At 35.1% G+C, this 27,885-nt stretch overlaps 1 protein-coding gene across 22 annotated transcripts in view; it reads right to left on the bottom strand.

The window, feature by feature from the left end:
- The window catches only part of ANK2 (ankyrin 2), a gene marked incomplete at its 5' end in the record, with an annotated part of 311,705 nt that overhangs the window by 37,224 nt on the left and 246,596 nt on the right, over positions 1-27,885 (bottom strand). For 16 of the 22 annotated variants that reach the window (XM_081960494.1, XM_081960477.1, XM_081960492.1 and 13 more), the window contains 10 exons: positions 935-1,031; positions 2,832-3,036; positions 6,877-7,088; positions 9,118-9,272; positions 12,582-12,806; positions 16,110-16,145; positions 17,778-17,819; positions 20,531-20,634; positions 21,188-21,290; positions 24,631-24,775. In XM_081960494.1, the coding sequence (XP_081816620.1) occupies positions 935-1,031; positions 2,832-3,036; positions 6,877-7,088; positions 9,118-9,272; positions 12,582-12,806; positions 16,110-16,145; positions 17,778-17,819; positions 20,531-20,634; positions 21,188-21,290; positions 24,631-24,775 (1,324 nt within the window). The remainder of the gene's footprint in view (positions 1-934; positions 1,032-2,831; positions 3,037-6,876; positions 7,089-9,117; positions 9,273-12,581; positions 12,807-16,109; positions 16,146-17,777; positions 17,820-20,530; positions 20,635-21,187; positions 21,291-24,630; positions 24,776-27,885) is intronic. The other 6 variants (XM_081960486.1, XM_081960478.1, XM_081960485.1 and 3 more) reach the window with 2 other exon arrangements.

The following is a 27,885-nucleotide window of genomic DNA, read 5'->3' as shown; positions in this document are numbered from 1 at the left end:
ACCCCACAGGCTGGATCCGGCCTCCGGGCCTTGAGTTTTACACCCGTCTTAGAATAAGAAGTTTCTTTTTTCTAACAAGTTTTTATTGTTTTTTTCCATCATCACATTAACATTGTTGTGTCATCATACCTGTACATATCAATCTTATATCACTTCTATATTTATATAAATTCATCTACAGTTATATACATTTCTCTATTGTTTCTTGGCTGAATTAACTTTATTCCTGTTATGCAACCATTTATACCTATTACTCCAAATTTCATGGTATTCAGACTCTTCTCTGTCCTTTAATCTTAATGTTAACTTGTCCATTTCTGTGCAATCTAGGATTTTCTGAATCATAAATTCATCTTGTGGGATATTACTCTGTTTCCAACATTGGGCAAACATTATTCTGGCTGTAGTCAACAGATGTATTAGTACATATTTAGTTTTCTTTCTATATTTCCCCTTGGTTATTCCCAGCAGAAAGAGTTCCGGTTTATATTCTATTTGTTCCTCTATAATTTGTTGTATCCATTTCCAAATTTTAAATCCAATACTTTTGAGTTTCTGGACAGGTCCACCATATATGATAGGAAGTCCCTTGAATTTTTTTGCATTTCCAGCAGGTCGGATACATGTAGAACCACAGGTTTCTAACATCTCCAGTCTATGGAATCCTGAGGGAACAGCTGTTTAGAATCCTGTCATAGGAGCAGCTATCAGAGAACAGTAAGTTTACTTGCAATGTTGACATTAGATTTATTTATTTAGTATAGCATTCAGAGTTAATTATAATTTGGTTTATTTCAGGATTGGGTCAAAATTAGGGATCCTATTATAAATAGCAATCGGTGACTTTTGGACAAGATGCATATGCATAATACACTGCCAGGCTAGGTTTATGGTTCTGAAATGCTTTATACAGTTTTATTATTGGGCACTGTACCTGGCAGACACGTTTGTGGTGAAGGAAACACATTCATTTACGTATGTTAATGGTGTTGTTCCTGTTATGTCTTCCCACTGAGCAGGTGTTGTTCCACCTGAAACAAATAGGGATAAACAGTAAGCATGCCTGCAAAATTGCAAAATTGAATGTGTAAAATTACTTTTAGTTAAATTCCTAGTCATGCAAAGTCTGACCTAAGGGTATTCCTAAGATTTTCCATCATTAAAATTAATTCTGAGATTTGCCAGTACGACAGTTAAATGACTAGTACAGAATAGCAGTCCCCATTCTTTTGGGCATGGGGACTGGTTCCATGGGAAACAATTTTTTAACAAACCAGAGGCATGGTTTGCATGCTATGTAGATCCAGCACATGTGCAGATGAGGCTTCACTCACTTGCACAGCCCAGTTCCTAACAAGCCACTGGCGGCTACCAGTCTGCGGCCTGGGGGTTGGGGACTCCTGGTATAGAAGACTAATATATGTATTAATCAAGTCATAGGAGCCATTTGTATCTCCATTCATATACAATTATAAAGTCTGTGATCTTCAGAATCCAAAACTTATTTTGGGGTACAAAAAGAAAAAAATAGTAAATTCTTTACATCAGGGGTGTCAAACTCGCAGCTCGTGGGCCAGATACATCACATGCTAGCTCCGCCCCTGCCTGGTTTAGCAAAGGGGAAAAAAGTCCTGATATGTCACGTGATGCTGCCATGATGACGCGGGTTTGACACCCTACTTTACATTAATACTGTGCTAAAATCTGCATTGCAAACTCGATGTCTGTTGCTCGGAAAAATAGCTTTGGTTTTGTTTACGTTACTGTAGAGTTTGTTTTGTTTCATTTTGGTGAACGTGTTGGTACAACAATTTTATTTTCCCAATATTCTCTTCTCCTTTAAAAGATGAAAACTTTCTTTTTTTTAAAAAATGAATTAAAATTGATTTTTAAAAAACAGGCTGTTGTATATTTCAAACCACTATATTCAAAGACTTTGACAGACAAAAAAAAAGTTATGATTATATTTTAGAATATTTTTCACAATGAGGTGACACAGAGATAACACTGCCTTCTTAAAATAGTCATTGAGAAATCTCAGAACAGAAATTTCCACATAATAAATACCACTGCCAAAACTTGTTGAGGGGAATTACAGTAAGAGAATACACAGTGAAGTCACCACCTTTGCTCCTTGTCAACTCCTCAGAAAAACCTGTCGGGCTGGAAACAATGCTGGACAAAGATGCCTCTTGAATTGATTCAACAAGGACATTCTTCTAACAGAATAACAGAGTAGGAAGGGACCTGGAAGGTCTTCTAGACCAACCCCTGCTCAAGCAGGAGTCACTATACCTTTTAAGAAAAATTATTGTCCAATCTTGTCTTAAATCTTATAATTCATCAATATATTTATAATCTGACAATTTAAAACTCTGAAAAAATAGGTCTGCCCTTTGTTTTACAAAGCAAATAAATTATTCGGCTTATAAAACAAAACCAATTGAACATATATTAATGTTATAACTAAATATTGGTTTGTATCCATAATGTTTAAAAGTTATTTTTTTCCCTACAACTCTATTTCACAATAACATTAGCAATGACTCTTTCCACTGGACAGCTCCTATTCTTCACCTACTATTCTAGTCACAGAGCATATTTTTAGAATAAAATATAGTTAAAATGAAAATTAGTTATTTTAATGACAGTATGCATTGATTGGACAATGTGTATTTTCAATGTGTAAACCAACGCTCTTAAACTATGATCTATGGAGGTTAGTTTACATAATTTTCTAATAGGGCTTTAGTGAACATTTTAATGATTTAAACCACCAATATTTCATTTCAGCATCATGTATAAAATTGCAGAGAAATATGAGAGCTTACCTGTTATGCTGCACAGTAGTCTTAGAGTAGGAGTCTCACCCCCATAACCATTTATCATCATATCACTGGAAGCTTTGGGAACAGGAATGGTCATAGTGATTGGCTTATGGAATTTTCTTCGCCTAGGTTCCAGTGTGACAATAGGGCTGAATGTGGCTTTGTTGCCTAAAATTTTCTTTATAAGTTCACTGTGCATAGGTTGGGCCTATTCAAAGATATGGATAAAATAAAATTTATCTTAATTAAAATTACTTGAATAATGATTAGCTACAATAATACACTTTGTCCTATGTTCGTGATGGCGAAACTATGGCACGTGTGCCACAGGTGGCATGCAGAGCCCCCTCTGTGGGCAAACCAGATGTCGCCCCAGCTAGCTCCATCACGCATGTGCGTGCACCTCCCGTTGGGCAGCTGGTCTCGGCCAAGCATGCACAGGGGGCAGGGCGCGTGCACGGGGGAGCTCGCATTGCATTTTCGGGATTTGTGCGCGTGCCACCCCAGGCCCTGTTTTGGGCCTGGAAGGTCTCCTGCACCAACCTGGATGCCAAAACAGGGTGCAGGGGCACTGTGCAAGACCCAAGACCTGTTTTGGCTTCCCTGTTGGTACAAGAGGCTTTCCAGGCCCAAAATTGGGCACAGGGTGGGGCTCGCATCATCAAAGAGGCTGCAAGTACAGTCCATTCACACCAGCAAAGAGGCAACAGTGGTGGCAGCAGGCCAGTGTCTCGGGACGGAGTCATGCCCAGATGCAACAACAAAGGTCGGAAGTATCCATCCACCATGTTTTGCCTTCCAGGTTGATGCAGGAGGCTTTCGAAGTCCAAAACAGGGTGCGGGGACACCATGTGAGATCCCCTGTGCCCCATTTTGGGCCTGGAAAGCCTCCTGCAGCAACCTGAAAGCCAAAGTGGGGTGCTGTGAGGCGGGGCACATGCATGGGGGATTGGATGCATGCATGTGGGATCCGTGTGCGGTGTGAGGTGCATGCACGAGAGGGCGCTCGCATTGCATTTTGTGGGGTTTGGGCACTTGGCATCAAAAAGCTTAATCATCACTGTCCTGTGTGGTGATGATTTCTCTTGATTTGCTGCTAATTGATGTCTTCTGTTGATACTCTCTCCCTTGTTGACCATGAGGTCACTACTAGGAATTATCATTTACCAAAACTCTGAGGTATTATGATTTCACAGAATTCTCAAGAAAAGAACCATGAAAATTTCTGAAAAATCTTTCAATTCATTTGAATGATGATGAGATAAATTCACTTCTCCCTAGCCATTAAATAAGTACAACCTGAATATCTTCATGTTCTTACATTATTTCCTGAAAATGATAAAATAATATCAGTCCTTTTTCTTTTTTTATTGTAAAATTTTATTGACTTTTACAAATGTTTTGAGGAAAAGGGTAAATAGGTATAGAAAATTTTGACAGCTACATCATGCGGAAAGTAGAAATCCCCCCAAATCTCTCAACTTTTACAAAAAAGAAAAAGAAGGCATCAAAATTTGAATAAACATTGGCAGCTTTTTGTTTTTACATTCAATCATCAATATATTCAATCATCTTTTGTATCACTTCTAAGAATTACATTGTAGTAACAATTGCAAAGCCCTTTTATATTTTGTATATAGAATTCTTCCAGTGAAAAGTTTAATTCTTTTGCATTATTTGTGAATTAAATTAGATTTATGGCATGTTGATCATAAATTTGATAACAGACAAAACTGGAAGAAATGAACCTGTTATTGCTCATAATTCAATCCTACACTCAGGAATCTTAGTAAGTTTAATGAGACTCAACCCATGAAAAAAAGACCAGTTAGTAGCTTAATGGGGCTCCCCTTGAGATGCACCCGAAGACTACAGTTGGTCCAGAATGCGGCCGCGCGGGTGATTATGGGGAGTACTAGATACTCCCATATAACACCTCTCGTTCAAGGTGTTGATTACCATCTTCAAAGCGCTCCATGGCACAGGACCTAGCTACTTGCGGGATCGCATCCTGCCCCATACATCCCTGCGACCAATTCGCTCTCACAGAGAGGGACTTCTCCGGGTGCCGTCCACTAAGCAGTGCCAGAGGGCGGCGCCCAGGAGCAGGGCCTTCTCTGTGATGGGCCCAGCCTTCTGGAATGACCTCCCCCCCGACATTAGGATTACTACCGACCTCCGTTCCTTCCGTTCAAAACTCAAGACCCACCTTTTTCAACTAGCCGGCCTGGCTCAATTATAGTTCCATCTTTATCCTCCTGGCAATCTTTTAAATTTGTAATTTTATATTGGGGTATTTTAATTTTTAATTCTATTATGACTATTCCTATATATTGTACTATGCGATTTTGACACCTCCTCCGTGAAATGTTTTAATTGTATAATATGTGTTTTTATTTATTGTACGCCGCCCTGAGTCCCTTCGTGGAGAGGGAGCGGTTAACAAATCTAATAAATTCAATTCAATTCAATTAAATGTTTTAAAAGGGAGATACTAAGCTTTTATACATTACTCATGCACAGATACATACATTATATATATATATGGCCATTAATTTTAAACATCTGTTGTAAACTCAAAATAACACTTTTTTCTTATACAACAATCTAGATGACTGTTACCAGTCCTTCTTGTTAGATTTTCTCACTGAATCTATGACTTACTAAAAGTTATTACTGAAGTTGAACCTATGCCAGTGATGGTGAACCTATTGCACGCATGCCATGGGTGGCACGCAGAGCCCTCTCTGCGGGCATGTGAACCGTTGGCCCAGGTCAGCTCCACCACACATGCGCGTGTGCCTCCCACCTCCCAGCTGATTTTGGGGTCTCTTCTGCACATGGGTGAGGGGTGTGGCATGTGTGGGAGGCACTCATACATGTGGGGGGGGCAGGGGGATCACACGTGCATCTGCAGGGGTGGGGAGAGCATGGGGTGACGGGCACCCCTCCCTGCGGCCTGTTTTTGGTCCCAGGGGGCTGCAGGCAGGCCTGCTAGATCCAAAACAGGGCACAGGGGGTTTGCACATGCATGCGTGAGGGACGCAGGAGGCGTTGCATGCACATTACATTATGTATATGAGCATGAGAGCATGCACAATGTTGGGCGGGTGCACTTTTGGCACGCAACGACAAAAATGTTAGCCGTCACTGACCTATGCTTTAGTATTCTGTTTTGTTTTTGTTCTAAATTCAGTATAACACTAAAGCTCAGAACATATTACAAAAAAGGGCACAAAACCAAAAGGCGACTAAAAAAATCCAGAGAGTTACTAGATGGTAGCAAATAAATGTTGGGGGGATTAATCTAGATTTTTGCCACCATGATATGGCAGCCGTAAAAAGAATTAGTAAGTAATTAATTGAACAATACGTTTTTACAAAAAAAAAAAGCACTTCATAAAAGTTTAATGTTAGCGTGCTATGGGGGGAAAGGAAGTTTCAAAAGTAACACTTTTTCGCAAGGTCCTGAAGACTTGGTTTTGCCAATGGACCTTGGGAACCCAGAGTGGGGTAGAGCCCAAGAAGTAGCTTATTTGCTTCCTTGTTGTCGCTGTGAGGTGGGCAGTTATTGCTTCAACCCTTTTTATATTGTTTTTTTTTGTAAGCTGCCCGCGTAGAGTCACTGAAACTTGAGTGGTTGGCCATATACATTTAATCAATCAATCAACCAACCAACCAATCAATCAACAAACAAACAAACAAACAAACAAATATGATGAGAACCATTTTAATGTGCCTCTTAAAGACGACTCTATTTAAATAAATGTTTTGAATGCATTATCTGTTTTAGATATATTTATGGAGAAACCTTATTCAAACTTTTGCTACACATTTTGAATATATAACTTAGTTAATACTTTACAAATAATAACAGCGCCAGTTTCCCCCAGTCGAACTGGAATTCAGGAGACATAAAAGACTGGGCAAAAAGAAAAAAAAATACCATGGAGGAATGATAATGAAATAGAATTACAGGAAACTACTCTTATTCTCAACCAAAATATTGCCTTCAAGAATTATAATATTTTTATTTGTTTTCTCATACCTGAAGACCAACACGAATTCTCTTAGTTAATGCTCCCTCTGGAAAGACTGCTTGCACTTGTGGTACTACAGTGCTGCTTAGTACACCACCCTCAGGTCCAATGAGATTACTGTCTTGTTTAATCCGAGACACCACTGCAAAGTATTGTGGGAAGTCTCGGGTGATAATACGGCAAATACGCTTCTTCTCTAGCTCTTCTGGGGTGTCAAGCACTGGGTGAAAAGAGCAAACATTATTTCAATAGTAAACACTGGAATTGTTAAAAGAAACATTTACATTCATACTCTTAATGCAAGGGTGGGGAACAATGGTCCTTTTATGACTTTTGGACTTCAAGTCCCAGAATTCCTGAGCCAGCCAAGCTCAGGAATTCTGGAGCTAAAGTCCACAAGTCATAATGGGGCCATCATTTCCCACCCCTGTGTTAATATATGGACCTTTTAATGCTTCAAATGTTATTTTAAAATGAGTGAAACCTCCTTCGGGTAACTTAATTTCTGTTCAAGCTTCTATGACACCCTAAAAAAATTATAGCTGCTTGAAAGTACCTCATTAAAAGTAACACCTTCTTAGAACAGCCATTTTTTTCTTTTCAGGATCACACAGAAGCTAGACAAATATGTTCATTATAATAAACATCAGAGAAATGCTGTATTCTTCTGAGGTCAAACTGCCTTTTCAAGATAATTTTCAAAGCTTGCACAGTCCTAATATACATTTACACACCTTTTTGCTAATTGTGCTTCTAATCCTAAGAGATGCAGCCAGAATAAGTGTCTTAAAATTTGCTCTGAATAGATTCAGGTTTTGAATTTCACAGCAACAGAACAATTCATTAATTGCTGCTTGCAGGCAGTTACAACAGTTCCATTTAAAAGCTGATTATGGATGATATATATTAAAAATCATACTGGGTCTATTATTGGGACTGTGCTGATGCATACCAAGCACCACATAATGAGCAGCAAAACCATCTCAAACTACCAACAAAAATTAGTTAAGTTGCAATGACACAACCTTCAAACAACTCTACCAGAATTATTAAAAATATTCATCAACATATTCCAATGCCCTTTGGAGAGGAAACCCCTCCCTGAGGAAGGAGTTGGTACATTCCAACGACTCTCTGCCTAACTGGCTTGCTCTGATTGATGAAGCTGCTTGGATGAGCAGCAAAGCGTCTGAAACTAACAACGAATTAATCCAGTTGAATGACTCAACCTTCAAATAATTCTACCTGGATTACTGATAATCTTTATCGATACTACGTAATATTTTAGAGGAGCTTGCTTGGTATAGTATACAATTTGAATTTCATCACAGATTTCATGTTTGCCTTCTTACATTGTTTTAACTAGTGCAAATTTTACCAAAATAGTTTCATATAAAATACTAGTTTAAATATGTTAACTAAACTATCCATAGTGCACAATTTCTGTTACTCCTAAATTCCAATTTATAATGGATAAACGTTCCAAGTTCCTTGCTCCATTTACATACAATTAGACTTCAGCACTCTGCACCTGGCTGACTTCATAAAGCAATCAGGAAAAGATCTTGTGAGTACTAAAATAGGAGACTACTAGGTTATCCCCAGACTAGGAAATCGAAATCGTCCCCAAGAAGTAAGATTATGTAGTGTAGAAAACTACATTATATGCATTTACAAGTCACTAGACAACCTGTGCCCCATTGGGTCATTGCTTCAGAGATATTTCCTCATCAGATTGCCAATGCACTCAACAATGGCAGAGCTTCTAATGTATTCTAATGTAAGAATTTATCAAATTCTTGAAAATTTAGTAAGATATTCAGAGGTGTACCTTCCCATGTTGAATATAAATGCTTTATATGATTTTTATTTATAAAATTTGCCAAATTTCAATTTCACAGGAGTCCTGAGTCCCAGAATTTGGATTCATTCTGTAAATTAGCTCATTAGAGATAATTCGTTTGAAAAAGTTTTGCTCCATGATGCTCCGTTTCATCCAATTAAAAGTAAAAGACACGAGAGTTTTAGTAGATAAGAACTTCATTATTAGAATTAGTTTTATCTTGCATCTTGCTCTCTTTCTGAAAATCTGTTAACTTTCTACTATATAACTATTCTCATTATTTTGAGGGTATAAGTAATTTACAGCAACTATATGGCAAATTAAAATTGTTATTCCTTCCAGCTAGGATTGCTACTTTGATTTCTTTTTATTGTAGCTTTAAGATCTTGTTTATAAAGACATGTACCTTCATCCATTCCATTTAGTATTTCATTCAACTCATCTTCCGTAAATTCACAGAAATGCTCTTTCCAGTTGTCCCCATTCTCACTGCGCAAAATCACCAGCTCTCTTTCTTTACCACGTAATGCCGCAAAGTGAGGGATTTCAACAATCACAGGCCTATTACAGCAACACATCACGTTAAAAGATTGTGACAATAGAGAAACAAACAAATAAGTTTTGTTTAAAGCCTGTAACAAAAAGACCTGGAACTCTGCCAGCTTCATTATTCCTTGCTAGGATTGTGGGGGGGGGGGAGCATACTACAGTAATAGTATCTTCATACTGTAGCTAAGGATTATGATCAGGGAGTGTCTAGTTTTATTCTATATAAATAGGACCTTGCCAAAAACACAGATATGAATTTTTTTTTAAACACTGATAAAATCCATGAAATTGAAAGTTATTTTGAAGTATGGAATTGTATGGAGGAATCCTTATAAAGAATGTACTGTGTGTGTAAATGTTAAAGAAAAATTATGTTTTATAATACAGGTAGTCCTCAACTTATGACCAAAATTGAGCTCAAAATTTCTGTTGTTAAAGCAAAACAATTGTTAAGTGAATTTTGCTCCATTTTACAACCTTCCTTGTCACAGTTGTTAAATTAGTAATAGGGTTGTTAAAACTATCTGGCTTCCCCATTGACTTTGCATGTCAGAAGGTTACAAAGGGTAATCACATGACCCCAGGACACGGCAACCATCATAAATACGAGCTAGTTGCCAAGCATCTAAATTTTGATTACGTGCCCTCGGGGATGCTGTAACTGTCATAAGTGTGACAATTTTTTTTCCACTGCTGTTTAACTTCAAACGGTCACTATACAAATGGTTGTAAGACGAGGACCACCTTTAGAGGATAAAAGAAACCACTTTAAGTAACAGGATATTTTTGTGCTTCATTTGCATTGATTTTAATCGGCTCTTTATCTTAAATGACATTTTCAAAACTTTTTTTTTAATAGGGTGAATATATTGAAATAATTCATTTCAGATTATTTTATAAATGCAAAGATTTAATAATGTTTATGCATATCTCTAATTCACTGTCTTAAAACATGCTTTCTACTTTGGTAAACTCTGTAAATACATCTTTACATTAATACTTTCACGAGAAGAACGGAATTGTGTACAGCCGTACTTATTGATCATGCTAAATGTTATGTTATATCCAGTATATAAGATATGTATCATACTGGGGACTATGGTAACAAAATAATGATAGTAATAATCCAACAGATTCCTTTGCTTTCAGTCCAGGTTGCTTTGCTACAGACATCAAGCACATAACAGCAGAAGTGACTGGTACATTCTATAACTAATATTTTCTCATGCTAAATCAAAGGTGAGGTCAAGGAACTTTAAGAAAAAGTAGAAACATATCACCAAAACAACAACCACATATCACAAGGGCTAGAAATGGTCCACTAAAGGTTAGGAATACATACTATCAAATCATAGAAAGGACAATGTCATGGGCACAATGACATAAAAAATAATATTGCAGAAGGAGAAGAATGGGAAGGCCGGCATCCATCAATTTGTTTTAAGTCTCTCCTACCCAAGAAATTTGGTCCCTGGAGGCCCCAGCTGTAGGATTCGGCTGACCAAACTTTCTCCCTCATTAAGTGGGGGAGGAGCCGTAGGCAGGTGAAGTTTACTGAGTACATCCAAAGCAGCAGTGAAAGAAAGAAATAAAAAAAAATACCTTTATGTACTATTTTTTTTTTTAACCGAACCCCAGTGCCACTGTCTGCTCAGAGTGGAATTAGGCTTACACTGAACAGGTTTCTGCCTTTTGTTTGTTTGTTTGCTTGCTTGAAAATGACCCTCATATCACAGCAACTTACGAAATAAGTCTCCCATAATAGAGAATCTTATAGTTTATTAATAGGTCCAATGATACATTAGCATCACTTCTTGACATTAATGGGAACCACTCAGAACTGATGAAAAAATGCATGACAACATGGCAACAAGATTTGGTTTGGCTAGAAGTGTTCAGTGTCTCTGATTTCACTGCCAGGTCACCACCCAGGAAAATGTTATGGTATTCTTTTAATTCCATTTTTAACCTCCTCCATTCTAACTGTACATATTCAATTTTATTGTATTTTGATATATTTGGCATGGACTGTACACCGCCCCGAGTCCCTTTTTGGGAGAGGGGGCGGTCTAGAAGCATGAATAATAAATAAATAAATAAATAAATAAGATGTGGCCTTTAGGAAATTATATGAAAACTTTTCAACATATGCCAGTTTTCATAGGCAATCCTCACAAGGCTGAGAAAATAAAATAAACTCAGTCATTTTTATACTGGAATTAAGATGAGAAACTAAAATACATGATGTACATAGGCACTTGATTTGGATCTGGTGCATATTTTATTTAAACCTGTATGTAGTTTTGAATGGAGCTTCATTGAAATTCTAGCAGCAATCCTTCACTACAAATTTGCCCTTACTTATTTATTATATTTAGGGATATTCTCGTTTCCTTGCTAAAATACAGCAATAACAAAATAATAAGATGATAGGAGATTGATGCTTTGCCTAGCTTTAATGTATACCAGATTCCCTCTAAAAACCCGAACCTCTAAAACAAGATATTGTTAGAAAACAACTCAGACTTAAAAACTTGGCTAATGGCCTTAGGTATGTCTAATTTGCGTCATAACAGAATTATGCTGTTCCTCTTACGCCTTCATTCCTTTGGTTTCCAGCAGAAGCCATTCATTCATTCTAAGCAGAGGGGGTTTCCTTTGATCATCCACTTTTGGATGCCACCACTGATAAGGGAAAATGTCGGTAAAATAAAAAGTATTGGGAAATGATAGTTTCAGCAAAAAAAAAAAAAAAAACAGAAGGAAAACAAAAATAAAAATTGCTGAAACATTTGCAGCAAGTTTGATCTTTCTGTGAGGCCTTGCAATATAAGGATAAATTGCAGTCAGAGAAGTTGTTCTATTGCTTGGCCCCAGAAAAATCACCGGTTCCTGCTTCCCGGGAGATCTCAATTACTGAGAAAATACCTACTGAGAGAACACAAGTTCCTTGTAAAGGGAGCATTAGCTTGTGTTGCATTTTTCAACAGGTATTACATTTGTATTGACAACATTTCTGCTGCTATTTTTATTTAACCTTAAAAGAGAATAGGTAATTAATTGATGGTATATTATTAAAAATGGGTTTTCTTTTACAGCTCAGCACGGCTTACACCAGTTGATTTCAGGAAGCACAGTAAACCTGACTTGTTGCTTTAAATTAAAAGGTACACAAGCTGATTAGAATTATCAGATCCTTTCTTTGCACTACAAATCTTTTCACTTCTACTGTTAAATGCCAAGCCACCCCCGCACTGGCTCAAGTGAAATTATTCTGTTCTTGTTAATTAGTATTTGGGATTATTAAAAGAAAATCCTTACCCAAGAAATTGAGCGCCAGAAGGCCCAACCTCGATAAGGCGACTGGCAAGACCATCTCCTTCCACCATCGGAGGCATTGTGGCAAGTCTATGGCGTTTGACCAACCGGCAAGTAACTCGAGTTGGAGCAGTGCATTTCCGAGGTGGAATAATGATTCGAAGCCCATTGTGTCTGCAACCCCGCATAGCACCACCTCGAGCATCAACCATAAAACTGACCAGAAAACTGAAAATTGGGAAGAAAAATTAGGCATGAAAATAAGTTATAATGCATGTTACAAAAATATTCCAGAAGCAACAAATTTTAAGTATGTGTACTAACCATTCTTAATGATCAAAATTAATATGCATATTATGTACTTATGTACTTATGGTTAAGCTGTAGTTAGAGCTTTTAATTAATTGCACAGATTAAAAAAAATCAGAAATATTTTTACTACTTTTAGGGAGTCAAACCAATTAGCATAGTACTAAAAAAACCTCAGCTGATTAATTTGTACAAGTTGTCCTGGATTGTACACAGAATGCTGCAGTAACATCCAGCTCTATATGTATTAGTATACTAATAGGGTTGATTTGAAAATTGTGGATAATATCAGAATACAACAAAAGTATTAACAAAAAAGAAAATTTGGAAAATGAGAAGAGGTTTGTAAATATTGTATCCTAGCAAGGACTAACATTTCTAGGCTGTTATAAGATGTTGGAATCCCTACTCATAGAAGGCACCTGATGCACAATACCTATTATTTTCATCTGATGTTTAAACGTAATAAGAATAACACATGAATTTGACGACTAGCAAAATATAATGTAAAATGTATGAGAAAGTAGCTATGTTTATATATTTATCCCTTAAGATAAAACTAATAAGCAATATAAATACTTTGTATGAAAAACAAATACTGAACTCATTTCTTTTAAAGCATCTACAAAGTTTTGAATTTTTCCCAAGTCAATATCACATGCAAAATATAAATAAGCAAATCAATGTGGATGAAGATGAAGAACCATGATCTGCCATCTTGAAACATGCCATGCAACCTAGTCTTTCCTATCCCTCATCTGTGCCTTTACCCCAATGCATTGACGGTCCTCAATAACAGTAAAAAACAACAACAACACATTAGCAGTTACAATACTCCATGTTTACAGCTACAATGCCAATCACACTTTCTAATTTATGGTTATCAAATATACAAGAGCTAGTCTGCCCAAAGGAAAGTGGGGAGTTCAAGATCTTACCAAATGTAATTGGGGATCCAGGAAGGACATTTTATTTCAAGGTTTAAAGAGAAATGGACTGTAGACAAACAGTTGGTAGTTTTGTAGTATAAAATTGCACAGAGAACAAGCAACACAAAATTATGGAGGAATGCATGCAGGGTGGTTTCAACAAGGAAATAATATGTTAGCTAAAGTGTAATTTTCTTTTTCTTTTATTGTTTACAGGTTTTGAATTGTGTTTTGGACTTTGGGGGACTGGGAAGTAAGTCTCATTTTGATTAATGAAACTTAATTCCTAATAAATTTGCCTGCGATTTCCATGTTTATTTTTAAATGTGTATCTCTTATTTTTTCTTAACAGTCAAAGTTATATAACTGTGCGCTAGGCCTGTATCAAAATTGCATATAGTCAAATCCTTGATTTGGTGATTCTTAAACCTTAATTCTTAAAATAAATATGCACTTGTCCCAAATATTTACCACTCTCTTTTATACTCCACTGATCTCCCAGAAAATAAAATTATGTTCAAAGATTCCAAAATTTTGTTAAATCTCAAAATCTCCCAAGATTCCCTCTTGAAAACACCAAATCTTATACAAATCTACTAAAATCTTGCAGAATATTTTATAATATCCAAAGTCTGGAAAAGACTAGCCATAAAAAAATCAACCCAATAGCCATTGGAAGAAGACTCTGTGTCTGTCCCTGTGTTTTGGTTTTTAGCAGAACGTTTTCTTGCTATGAGACAAAAAGGCCTTTTTCATGCTATACAAATATATTATTAAAATCCTAGAACAATAAATCAGCAGGATGCTTCAGAATCAAAGGGAAAACATATCCCCACCCCACCCATTTTTGTAGTAAGTATTCAAACACCCTTAAACATTATACTCTTAGATCAAGAGAAATGCTTAAATTTCACATTTCTGGCTCATAGATATAAGAGGCTATTTCATCTGTACAATGTACATCTTTTCATTTGTCTTCATAATTCATTTAAGTGGCTCATATTAACGGAAGCAACGATAAAACTATTCTAAGACGAATAATTCTGATAAAAACACACACTGTATATAAATGGCACTTTTGGATAAAGCAGAAAAGATGTATCTCATTATATACCCCAAAGTGCCTGTACAATTAAACATTTAATTTAAATTATGGTACTACATTTCTCCCACAAAATAACTTTCTGGGAGGACTATCAAAAGAAAGAATAAAACTCTGCATAGTTCAGCTCAGAAAAGATATTTGAAAAGAATGGGACATATGGAAAATATTTTAAAAAGATTTATATTAATAAAGATAAACTAGACGCTTTAGATGTCTAAATGTATGATTTTCATGAGAAGGTAACCGCAGCCAATTAACTGTGGATGTGTATTTTTACTGGGGGAGATGGGAATAAAACACTTTATGCATAATGAGCTCAGGTACAATAGTTAGTCAGACAAATAGACATGCTCATCACCATAAAGATGGAAAGGACAATCCTTTTTGGAATATTTCCACAATACCAAAATTATATTGTATTGACTATGTCAGGCAGGGAAAAAGAAGAAGGAGCAGCAACCAGTTAGTAAAGAGTGTGAAATAAATAGAGTTTGAGTAATGGCTTCAGCATTTCTCAATAATTATTATAATAATATCAAACAGGATATTCTTCATTTAAAGACATATCATATGAAAAGACCACTAAAGTGCCCAATTTAAACCTAATGAGAGCCGTTTAAAAATTGAATATAATTCAAATTATTTATTAATAGTAAAGCTGGATCTCCAGCTTATAAATATGTATTTTTATGTATAGTCTTATTAAACTTATTAGATATGGGCATATGTGTTTTAGAGCTTTTCGAAAAGCTAAAGAAGGGCTGATAGTACGTAATCCACACACTTGAAAACCACTTCTTTTTATTGACTGAACATTTAACAAAGTCTAATTTTGTTCCTTTAGAAATGTTTCAGAACAAATATATTTTATAAACAAAGTCAATTACTTTAAATTGCCAAATTCCATTAGTCACAATTCTTGTGCAGTAGAGATATAACAACTAAAAAGTGTGCATTTTGGTCCTTTGGAAGGCTTTCTACATGAATATTAGCCAATAATTGCATTGCAATTCTATGAAACAAAATCTTAGATCAAATGATAAATATAAGAGGATCAATCTCCTTCACTAAATAATGAATGAGATCAAGGAAGTAGTAGAGCATCTTAAAGTGAATAAATTAAATGGATGGTAGAAGAAAGAAGGGAAAAGGAAGTTAGCATTAACATGAAATTATATATAAGTTCACCTGCTGTTTTCATGGTCAAAATATGGAGAGGAGTGGCTGCAACAGAAGAGATAATTTAGCAAAATAAAACAAAAAAGAATGAATGAATGAATGAATGAACAAATGAAATAAAATCAGTCAGAAAAGATATCTATCTACAAATGGAGAAGATGAAAACATTAAACATACAGTATGAAGGGCATATGCAGTAGCTAAGATAGAAGATACATCCCTTTGTAACCTCTTTTAAATGGTAGTCTTGTCCCTAAAATCATCTAAAAGCACTTTCATATGTGAAACATTTCCGAGATATGTTCTAGGAAATCAGCAGATGTCAAGAGTCTACTTGCTAGCCATAGAGGTAATCCTTGACTTACAACAGTTCATTTAGTGACCTTGCAAAGTTACAACAGCCCTGAAAAAAAGTGCCTTATGACGTTTCAGGTGCTACGTCTCCGTTTCAGGTGCCACCGTCTCCGTGGTCACGTGATCAAAATTCAGATTCTTGGCCATTGACTCATACTTATGACAGTTGCAGTATCCCGGGATCATGTGATCCCTTTTTGCAACCTTCTGATGAGCAAAGTCAATGGGGAGGCCAGATTCATTTAATAACAGTATTACTAATTTAATGTCTGCAGTGATTCACTTAACAACTGTGGCAAGCAAGGTTGTAAAATGGGACGAAACTCACTTAACAAATGCCTCATTTAGCAACAGAAATTTTGGGCTCACTTGTCGTAAGTCCAGGGCTACCTGTATTTATTGTGGACATGTTTCAGTCCATTTTGCTGGCATGCATGCATGCATGTATTTATGTAGGTATGTATATAGTTATAGATCTTTTATGATATCACCATTATGAAGCTGAACAATAATCATTTGTGTACATATAATTCAACAATGTTTTAATTAAGCATGATGTGTCTTGCTAAATTGTTCTGTATTTTTATAAAAAACAAATTATGAAAAAAGAACAAAGCACAACTTTGCAGCAACAAATTGCAAAGACCTTAACACTGGCTGCATAGATAACTTATAACACAATTCTATCTGTGTCTGCTAAAAAGTTCAATTAAGTTCAATTAATTAATCAATCAATCAATTAAGTTCAATTAAAGCTACCACTAGGTAACTATATATGCTTGCATCTTCTTGACTTAGTGGATATTAGTGAAAGTAGATTTAGAAAAATATTAAAAGGGATATCTTATATCCCTTTTTAAATATTAATTTCCTCCCCCCAAAAATATGCTCACTAGTATTATTTAGTTGCACATTAGTTGCTTTTCAGGTTATGATAATCTGAAAATATTTTGCATTTAGTTTTCCAAGTGTTTTTTTCTCCAGAAAGTTTTAGCTCAAATGCTGTCACTATTTCCCTGATCGTTTTCAATCTAGTTTATTGCTATGTATGATTTTCCTCTTCGTAGAAAAGAGGAACAAAATTTTCATTTCTTTCTTCCATGGTGCTGATCTGAAATTAACAAATATGTCATGTATACTTTGTTCACTTATGTGACAAGACTAATTTTTTAAAAAAATCAGAAACTTTATAAACATGTTACCATCTTGTAAATTTATTTGATTTAGTATTTTTATAAAGTTTGCTTTCTAGCTGGTAGGTCCTGTTTCTTATCAAACTTTGTGAAGATACTACATTAGGTGAAAGCAAGAAATATCATTTACCTTGTTAGCAATGATCCAATATCCTTTTTGGAAGACAGGCAGCTAAGAATAACAACTCTAATTATTTGTCAATTTTAAGTACTGGTCCCTCCATATACCTCCCACCAAAAAAAGAAGAAGAAAGAAAGAAAGAAAGAAAGAAAGAAAGAAAGAAAGAAAGAAAGAAAGAAAGAAAGAAAGAAAGAAAGAAAGAAAAAACAACTAATCAAAATTAGAAAATTCTCTAAGAAAGTAATTTGTGGGCTAATTTTTCTACAACTAAATATATTCATTAAAAGTATACACTATATTAAATGCACTATTATAACTGCTATAAATATGTATGTATATGTTGCCTATGTTATTACAAAACAATGAATTAGGATCTCTCAGCCTAGAAACCTCTTGCAAGAAAGAACTGACCAGGAATATCTGTATAATAGAGGCTGTGCATATATTTTCATGTATATGGACAGATTGTATGGACAAAGCCAATGCATAAACAACTTGTTATAAAATATACACTACAATTCCAAAAAATGGAACACAATGCTGTAGAAGCCACTCCAGTCTATCTATAACATACTAATTGTATACATTTTAATGATGAACTTTAATATACGTGAATATAAGATTTCTTTGATTCAGTATTTTTTCTAAATATAAAGTATACTATAGGAATGCTTAGATTATTATGAAATTATAGAAAATGTTTTTCTCCCATAGAAGTAGCTAACTTAAGACAGCATTGGATTTTTAATTGAATACATTGAATTTATATCCATATTTCCTATTCCATATCATTCAAAATATTTTCTATACATCTTTTCCATTATGTTAACAGTAAATATGCATAGAAAAGGCTTGCTAGTAGAAAGACTGGCTACTGCCATGCTGTTCTAAGAGAAAACTTGCAGCTGTTAGCCAAGAAACTGTTCACATTCAGCATAATATGTCAGTAATGCTTTTGCCCCTAAGCTTTGCTGTCAGTCATTTCAAAGCAGGCATTTGTCTAAACTGATTATATGACACATATATGCAGCTTTTGGCAAAATGTGCAAAACATCAACCTGGAATTGGTAATTCAAGCAATGTGAATGATCTAACCCCCCCTCCCCCCAAATGGTTGCAATATTTAGGTGAATCTGAAGTTTTCTTACAAGTTTGTGGCCATGGGGATATTTGCTTATTACAATCCCCCACCTCCAATATTTGGGAAAAAATATTATTAAATTAAATGTTTTATCACACACTATTCCTGAAAATGTTTTTTTTTTAAGAAAAACTTTAGCTTAAAATATATCTTTTAACTTTTTTTGTGTTTAAATCTCATTCCAAAAGTTGGCGTAGTGATACTTATACTAAAACCAAGAAGAACGGGTTTCACTTTTACTTTATTAGAGAGCCGTTTCATCTCCACACAGATATAGATTATAAAGTTACTTTATCAGCTGAAGTGAAAAAAAAGTTGGTTTCAAGAACTTTTAATAGCTGCTGAATTAGAACCATACATTTTTAACCTTATCTTTTTTGTTCCCATTCACTTTGCTTCACCTTATCGTGAGACCTGCCCAGGTCTACACAATGCTACTATTCACAATAGGGGTCCTATAGATGAAGTTAATTGGTATAAATGTCCTGTCAAATAATAGCTTACATCTGAAACGTTGATCATATGTAAGATGCTTCTAGATATCAGAGGATGGAACCTGTGTCATACAAGTCCACTGAGTTTAGTTCACTGGGGGTTTTTTTTGCATGGAGATGTCTTAAAGCAGAGGTCTCCAACCTTTCCGGCTTTGCGGCTGGAGAGTTCCGGAGAGGGAATGGTTCCGTGGAAGCACCGGGCCTGCACGCTCATGCGTACAGCTCCATTTGAGCAAGAGGTGGGTTAGCATGCCCCCTGCTCACACAAATGGCACTTCGTGTGTGACCACAACTGCCTGCTGATTGTGCTAATGGATCTTTCCATATGATTACAAGTACCCACCACTTGCACAAATGGAGCTGCATGGGCTTGCACACCACTTGCGAAAGCCCAGTTCCAAATGGGCTGCAGGCCAGTGCCAGGCGGCAGCCTGGGGTTGGAGAACACCTATCTTCAAAGAATTTTCTCGTGGTACTTTCTGTGTTGAAATTTAAATTTAAAAATTGATCTGATCAAACCTGGTAGAATAATTAATACTACCTCCACAAGTATTACAGCAAAAGAGCCAGAAACTAGATACCATTTATTAGCTAGCATAAAACTGTACCGTTCCTATCGACAATTTAACTCCAAATATTTTTATTATCTAATATTCTATAAGTTGTGAAATATAAACTGCCGCAATAACAATACCATGGATTTCAGAAATTAATAAAAATAGAAGTTTGATGTCTGCCTTATTGTATGTTCAAATTATTGATTTAAATCAATTTCAAATGGGTTTAAATGGGATCATCAAAAGAAACAATGTTTTGTAACCATAAAGCCATTACATTTACAGGGGTGTCCAAACTTGGGAACTTTAAGACTTGTGGACTTCAACCCCCAGCTATGCTGGCTGGGGAATTCTGGGAGTTGAAGTCCACAAGTCTTAAAGTTCCCAAGTTTGGACACCCCTGCATTACAATAATCAATAAAGGCTTTTCAACATTTTTAAAGAAGATATCATGACAAATACGATTGAAATGCAAAGTATGGTTGAAGATTAAGATTATTATTATTTTTCATTCATGAAATAAATTAATAAAAAATACATCCAAAGAAAAAATTAGTATAGATTACTTACCCAGAATGAATAGGACTAGCAGAAAGAGTTATGTTGTCCAGATTATCAGGACTCCAACTTAAACGATATGAATTTCTTTCACCTTCTTTAGTTAATGCAGCTATCTGGAAGAGCAGAGAAATATGTTTCCTTTTTTTTCTTTGCAATGTCTCTAATGAACCCATTAAAATGTTTCTACATTTGGATAAAACATAGATTGTTTTAAATTAATTTCACAATTATTTTTTTTCCTAGTACCCCATCTCATGAGTTTTAAATTATTAAAACTCATGAGATGGGGTACTAGGAAAAAATAATAATTGTACTGAGTGATTACAATAACCTTAGAGTTGTAACACAATACCCTTCATGACTACTTAGAAGGAAACAAATGCAACTTACTCCTAGATAAATGTATACAAGACTCAAGCCTTAAACCTTCAGAAAACTCCACTTTTAGACTCTTTTGATAGAACATTTTTAGACATATCAATTTTAATGTAAATTTGTTTTTTAATATTCTATTATTTCCTATCTAATCTTATTCTAATACTCCTTTTCAAGTCTCTTTCTGCACAAGGATTATTTTATATATAATAATAAATATTATACATACATACATACATACATACATACATACATACATACATATCTGCAAAATAATCTGGAACATCTTACCTGGTGACTTGGGATAATGACGGTGTCATCGATCATAGTGCTGTCCCTCAAGTACGAGGTATGGCTCAGTGTACGGGACCTGTCTGAACTGAAGGATCGCAGGCTGGTAGATTGGTATTTGGGCAACATTTTCAGCAGTTGTGATGGAGTGGTGTACATAGGATTATGAGCAAAAGCACAGGGGTGAAAAAAGCATGCTATTAGCAAATAGTGTAACTTCCAGGGGAAATTATTTTAATATACCCTCCATTATTCCTTGGAGTTTGCTATGCTTCTGGGTTTTCTATTCCAATGCAAATTGGAACAGAACCACAACATGCTCAATGTTCTGCTTACGAACACATCATGCATGATGTGTGACTAATCAGTCCTACATGTTCTTTTTTTCTCTGATAGAAAAATCCATTATTTGTCTTTCAAAACATGAAGAAGACAGAGTCCCCTGGAAGGTACATACATAATGGCCAGCCAACTGCTGTTACTACAGTGCAAGATTCTTCTTTTATCTGCCAACAGCATTTAAAAGTTTGCAACCACAACCACTGCTTATCTCTCAAACACAGAGAAAACTATAGAAAACCATTTGCTGAAGCAATGAGAGAATGCAAAGCAAAACAAAAGTGACTTACACACAACTAAAGTCTGAGCCAAATTTCCCTAGGTTTTGTCAAACCAAACTACAAATATATTATGGTAATCCCTCTATGATTTCCACATAATCATAGAATATATATGATATTTCAGATGTTAATTTTGATATTTCTGACATTGGAGTAAATGCCAGATGATAACTCTCATTTTTCTAATTGCCTGAAATCATTGCAAACTTAAAGTTTCAAATACTAATAAGCATTAAAATATTACCTAAGCAACACAATTGACTACTTCATCATGCTGAACTATACAGATTCTTCAGGCCTACATGCAAAGCCAAATCTCGCATAAATTATAGAAAATACGTATAATGTTTCTATTTTAATATTTCTTATACTGCATCAGTTGGCCAACTCTGTAGCCAGTAATATGTATGATCATCCTTCTAATTTTGATTAAACAAAACTAGACAGAACTATATTTTAATAAGTGAATTTATTTCAGAGACAATAGAACACAATTCATGTTCATAGAACCGAATTTTGTTTTTCCTTTCCTTCATCTCTCACTCCAGCATATTGGACAGCATATGGGAAACTGCTGCTAACATAAATCACATTTTCCCCTTATGTAATAAAGCAAGCTAAATAAGTTTAGAACGGCAAGTTTGATAACAATCTGACTAGAGCCAATGCAAAGTGTAATTATTCTCTTGTATTCATAATTTTTTCTCTGAAATATTATTGTGTAACAAAAGGATCTTAAACAGGAGTAATAATGTGGCTTATTACATCGTCATGGCAGAAATCATAGGGAGAAAAGATTATTTTTTTCTGTCTCATGCTATGATCCTAATACAGTTAAGAGAGTCCCCATGACTTTCTGCTGTTCTTTAAAATGAAAGATATGAACCATATCTGATCATTGTTCCTAAATGTATAAAACTTTGATGGGCAGTTAAATTGCCTGTGATAATATTTACCCTTTAAATAAGCAAATTCTGCCCCATTTTTATATTTCTCTAAATTCTAGAAGCAGTGACATAAATGGTTGGCAAAGAACTTCATAGCCCAAATCCATTACTTCTCTGTTAATGATGTGTTCCAATAAGTAACAAACATCTACACATAAGGACTTTATAAAACTAAAATTATGAGTTTTATGGGACAACATTTGACTAATTCTAGTGGTAGTAAAACAAAGCCATAGTATTTGTTTGATACATATTATAATATGGGGAATGTAATTAAACACACAGGATTCTTAGAATAAAATAGGGATTTTGCCACCACAAAGATAGTAGAAACTTGTGATGAATTTGGAGGGGGAAAAAAGTGCTATCTTCTTTAGATACAAAATTAAGAATGCCCTATTGTCATACTTAAGGTAAATTTAATCTAACAGAAAACCCTTAATTCTATTATTTTGTCTGTTTCAAAACTCACTAATATTTTATCAATCTCTTTCTTCTTTACAAACCATGGATTTTCCAGCTTTGAGGCAGCACAAAATGAGAGCATAATGAGGACTTTTTTTTCTGCAGTCATCAATGTTTTCCCAAAGAACACATTCCTATTCCTCCATACTTTCTCTTTATTCTATTATTTTCTTAACTATTTTTGATACACTTCATTTAGCTAAGAAAAGTAAAAATAACTACATTGGAACAGAAAATGGCCAGAAAGAGCAGTACCATAGTATAGTACCCATCACTCCCCCTGTAAGAAGTAATTTAGCTAGTAATAATAAGCATTCACATTGTGGCATTTTCTAAAGCTGATTTTTAATTAGCAGTTTTCTAGATGTCATCATGGAATGTGATAAAACTTTGGTTGAGCTAATTACTAACTGTAATCAAAACAGATTTTAGTTGTCCTGTAAACTTCACAAATTCTAAAAAGCTTTTCCTTGGCAAGCTTGCAAAATGGAATTGGGAGGGGAAAAGATGGGATGCCATAAGGGAAAACAGAAAGCATTGCTTTCAGGCCTCATAATACCTACCTGTGCATAGTACTATTGAAAGCATAAAAAGGAAGGAAAACAGGAAAAAAAAAACCACTGAACTCTTTTAAAGGTCCTCTGAGATTCTAATGAATAAAATGAAACAGTTCTTGAAATGTGGTTGTGTAGATGAATGGTAAGTATGAAATGTTCCATAGCAGAAACCAAGTGGCTTTGAGAACAAGCTTTGTTTTCTGTAATGATCCAGTTTTAAAGCAAAGTCATTGGTTGTGTAGAGGCTACATATCTACTTACTATTAAAACACTTTGGTCTGTAACCTTCAATTGCATGGATCAATGCATTATAGGGCAACAATTTTTAAATTAATAAACCTCAAATGAGCAACTTGAGCAATTTAAGTCTAAATTCTTAAATTAAGGAATCTACTGACACATAAAGAAGAAACTTGTCTGTTTTTATATTGTGTGATTGCAGAGTTCTGAAATCAACATCCCTATACCACTTTGTTTTAAGAGATCTGTATTTAACTATGTGTTTCTAATGCAAAAGACAAATACAGTTCATGAATTTACAATGCAAGAACTGCATTACACATTGTACTCCTTGGATGTTTCTTTTGTTCTATGGTGAAAAATGCTCTTTTATAACCCAATACCTAAAAAGCAGAGCTCTCAAAAACTTGTAAAAGAACAAATAGAGTTTTACAATTGTTACTGCTAACATCTTTTCCGGCAGAGTTTATTTTTCTCCTTAATGAAGCATATTTAGTTTAAGTAGCTCCTGAATATATATCTCTAATAGTCATCTGCATTTTGAACGGCTGCTCAGAAAAAAGAATACAGATAATTGCAGTAGGAAAATTCCCGTATTGTCCATAAAGTGGTACCTGTCAGAGTGGCCTCCTTCCAGGCTGTATCTCAGGTAGTTCATGCCATCTAAGAACTGAGTACTAGGTAATGAATCATCACCTAATTCCTTCAGATCTTCAGGTCTTAGATATTCTCCCCCATCTCCTGTCATTGTATCATCACCTTCATTCAATACACAAATTCCCAAAATTAGTCATCAATATAATTGTTTTAGCATTTGAATGAGACACCTATAAAACAGACATGGTTACTATCACTCTTGAAGCACAGCAAGCACAAATAGTTAATATATCTTAAGGAAACACTAGTCAGTTTCATAGGATTAAATTAATATAAGCTCTCTAAAAATCACATATAATCATTCATCTTGTGCCAGGGTAAATAGTATTAGTAGGATTAATTTAAGGAGTTTTAGTTCATTTATTCAACTCAGTGGGATTCTGGAAGAATCTTTAAATATTTTCAATATTAGAAAGTGATGTGTCCAGGGATGGGTTCCAGCTGGCACTACTGCCGGTTCGCTCATGTGCGTGCTTCGCTGCGTGCACAACTAAAAAACAAGATGGCGACGCTGATGGTACTGACTGGAGAACTGGTTCGGGGACGTGGCAGGCCTGGGTCGCTGCCGGTTCCAGCGACCCACGCTGCCAAACCACCGCAGGTTCGGCCGAACTGGTCCGAACTGGTAGGAACCCACCTCTGGATGTGTCTCTATAAATCTAAAATGATATGACAACAATGACTGAAATATGACATATAGTGTTATAATACCATAATCATTATTGTCATATCATTTTTTGTCTTCCTGGTAGAGCTCTCTTCCTTGGCTCATTCTCTGAAAATCTGTTTTTATTAGTTACAACCACTTACTGAACTATTTAAGTCTTTTCTACATTTGTTAATCAATGTTTGTTTTATATTATTTTATATAAATATTAATATCAATTCTAAGTAGAACTTGAAGGTGAGAAACAACAGTTTGTTATTGATAAGTATAGGATTTCAAGAATAATGTAGGAATGCAGAATGGGCAGATATGAACATTCTAGGTAAAGAAAATGTATATCAGAAATGTAGACTGATTCTAAAAAAAATTAATTCAGTTTATATATAAGTCCATATAGATCAGTGTTTGCTTGTTTGTTTATTGATAGGTTGATTTCAATTATTATGGCTATCCCTATCATTGTGAGAATTCTAGGCAGCTAACAGCTAAAAACAATGTAATAAATGCCGCAATAATAAACCCATAATTGGTTTTGTATTATCTGTTTTAATAGTGGTTTTCCAAGTTCACAGGCAATAGTCTTTCCTATGACTTGCTATCTAATTATTTAAATTCAAAGGTCAGATACTGATCCTGAAATTATGAAAAGCACCATGTGTATAACTGCACTGTGGCTTCTCCCATAGAGAAATGGAAATAGGTTCTAGAGATATTTTTATATATCCTAGCAGTGAAAACAGATCCATACTACATGCATTTTCTGGGAAATTAAAATAATCTCACTGACAACTCATTAATATTCCTGGTTTGATGTGATAAGCATGGTATCTTCTTGCCCATCAAATAACTGGTGTTAATTAACAGTTAAGTAGGGCATTATCTTAAAGACAGTGAAGAGATTTCTATATTGGAAACATTACAGAAAGTAGTAGCTCTGCATTTGGGGATCTACTTTCACTCATTTTATAGTGTTGTTCTTCATATAAATTTTGTAACCATAGTTACCATTCAGCTCAAAGTTTTGAAAAATATTACCCTGCTGCTTTCAAGAGTCATGTTGTCTGGCTAAAGACTCAAAGAATTAGGAGTTAAGTAATTGCAGATGAACATCATATCTTGTTAGTCACGTATAACTCTTAAAGCACATCAGGAAGCTAGGAAAACATCTGCTTTTACTTCATGATGAGAAGTGAGGCTGTGAAAGGCCACAGCCTACAAATGTCCATATGGATCTTTTGAAAAGCAATACATTTAGGAATTGTCTACATTAAATAAATGCATTGCATATTCTAATATTTTGCATATGATAACTCTAGAATTTTTGAACTATTTTTCTGAAAATCTCAATAATAGTGAATAGTTTACCTGCTTTAATACCAAAACTGCTTGGAAAATACTGATGTATAAGAAATGTGATGGTGTCACATTTTGTTTTAAATTAATAACATGAAATTATAGGATTATTAAAGTTTTAATTAACATTGTAAGATTGGCACATTCCCAAAATGATAACTCAAATTCATATTAGTAATTTTAAAGCTATTTTTCTCCATTTGGAGAATAGAGGGTGGGACAAACCATAAACTTGCACAGATGCACAATCAAATTTAATGTCTAAGTGTTAGGTGCTCAAATGTATTTTTAAACAAGGAAATCATTTAAGCTAGATTAAAATATTTTCTTTGTTCTCCAACAGTTGCTTCCACAGTACCTGCATCACTAAAGGCTTCCTCGTCAGTGGAATGGTCATAATCAGAATGTTTTAAAGCTGCATAATACATACATTGGTTTTAGGGGAAATTGTTTACAAAGGAATGTATAAGGAACAAAGTTACATTATAGGTAATCCTCATTTAGTGACCACAATTGCTTCAAGTGACTCAGTCATCACCCAAAGCAATTGTTACATGAAATTACTTCTCCACACTATACTTATGATTTTATTTCAGCAATCAAAAGCCTTCAGTGTGAAACTGTCAGATCTTGTCAGTTTTAGGCAGCAGCTGCAAGCAGAAGTTTCTGGCCAACCAATTAAGGTCACTGAAGTGAGTTTGTTACTTGCAGTTAGCGCATTGAGGGATGTGCCACACTTTCACTCCTGAGAAAAGCTGCTCAGGAGCAGGATGAGGCAACACACCAGGAACAGGACAAAACTGTGATACAATACTGACCGTGACAGCGAAAACGACTGAAAAACAGACACTGTGAAAGTCTTCAACCCAGATATTGTTCACAAAGTTACATTGTCATTACCTTCATCATTTCAAAAAGTCATGTATGAGACAGTTGCTAAATGAGGACGGCCTGCAATATGCTTCATTTTAAAATCATGTTGTACATAAACTATATGATCCATTTGGAGAACACATTAAGGAACAACTATGTGTCTATGCTTGCAGGTAGTTTACACTAAGGAAAATGGCATTGGGATAACTTATTTCACCATAATTGATAACTTTTAGTACTTCTGAATCAGTATTGTCCTCCTTTCCCAATTTTGCATGCCATAGCTCAGGGACATCTGACACAATAGCAATTGGCTTCC

The sequence above is a fragment of the Natrix helvetica genome, assembly GCF_964273705.1.
Source record: "Natrix helvetica genome assembly, chromosome: 7".
Lineage (NCBI taxonomy): Eukaryota > Metazoa > Chordata > Lepidosauria > Squamata > Natricidae > Natrix > Natrix helvetica.
Note: the sequence above shows the minus strand (reverse complement) of the source record. Positions and strands in the feature narration are given on the sequence as shown.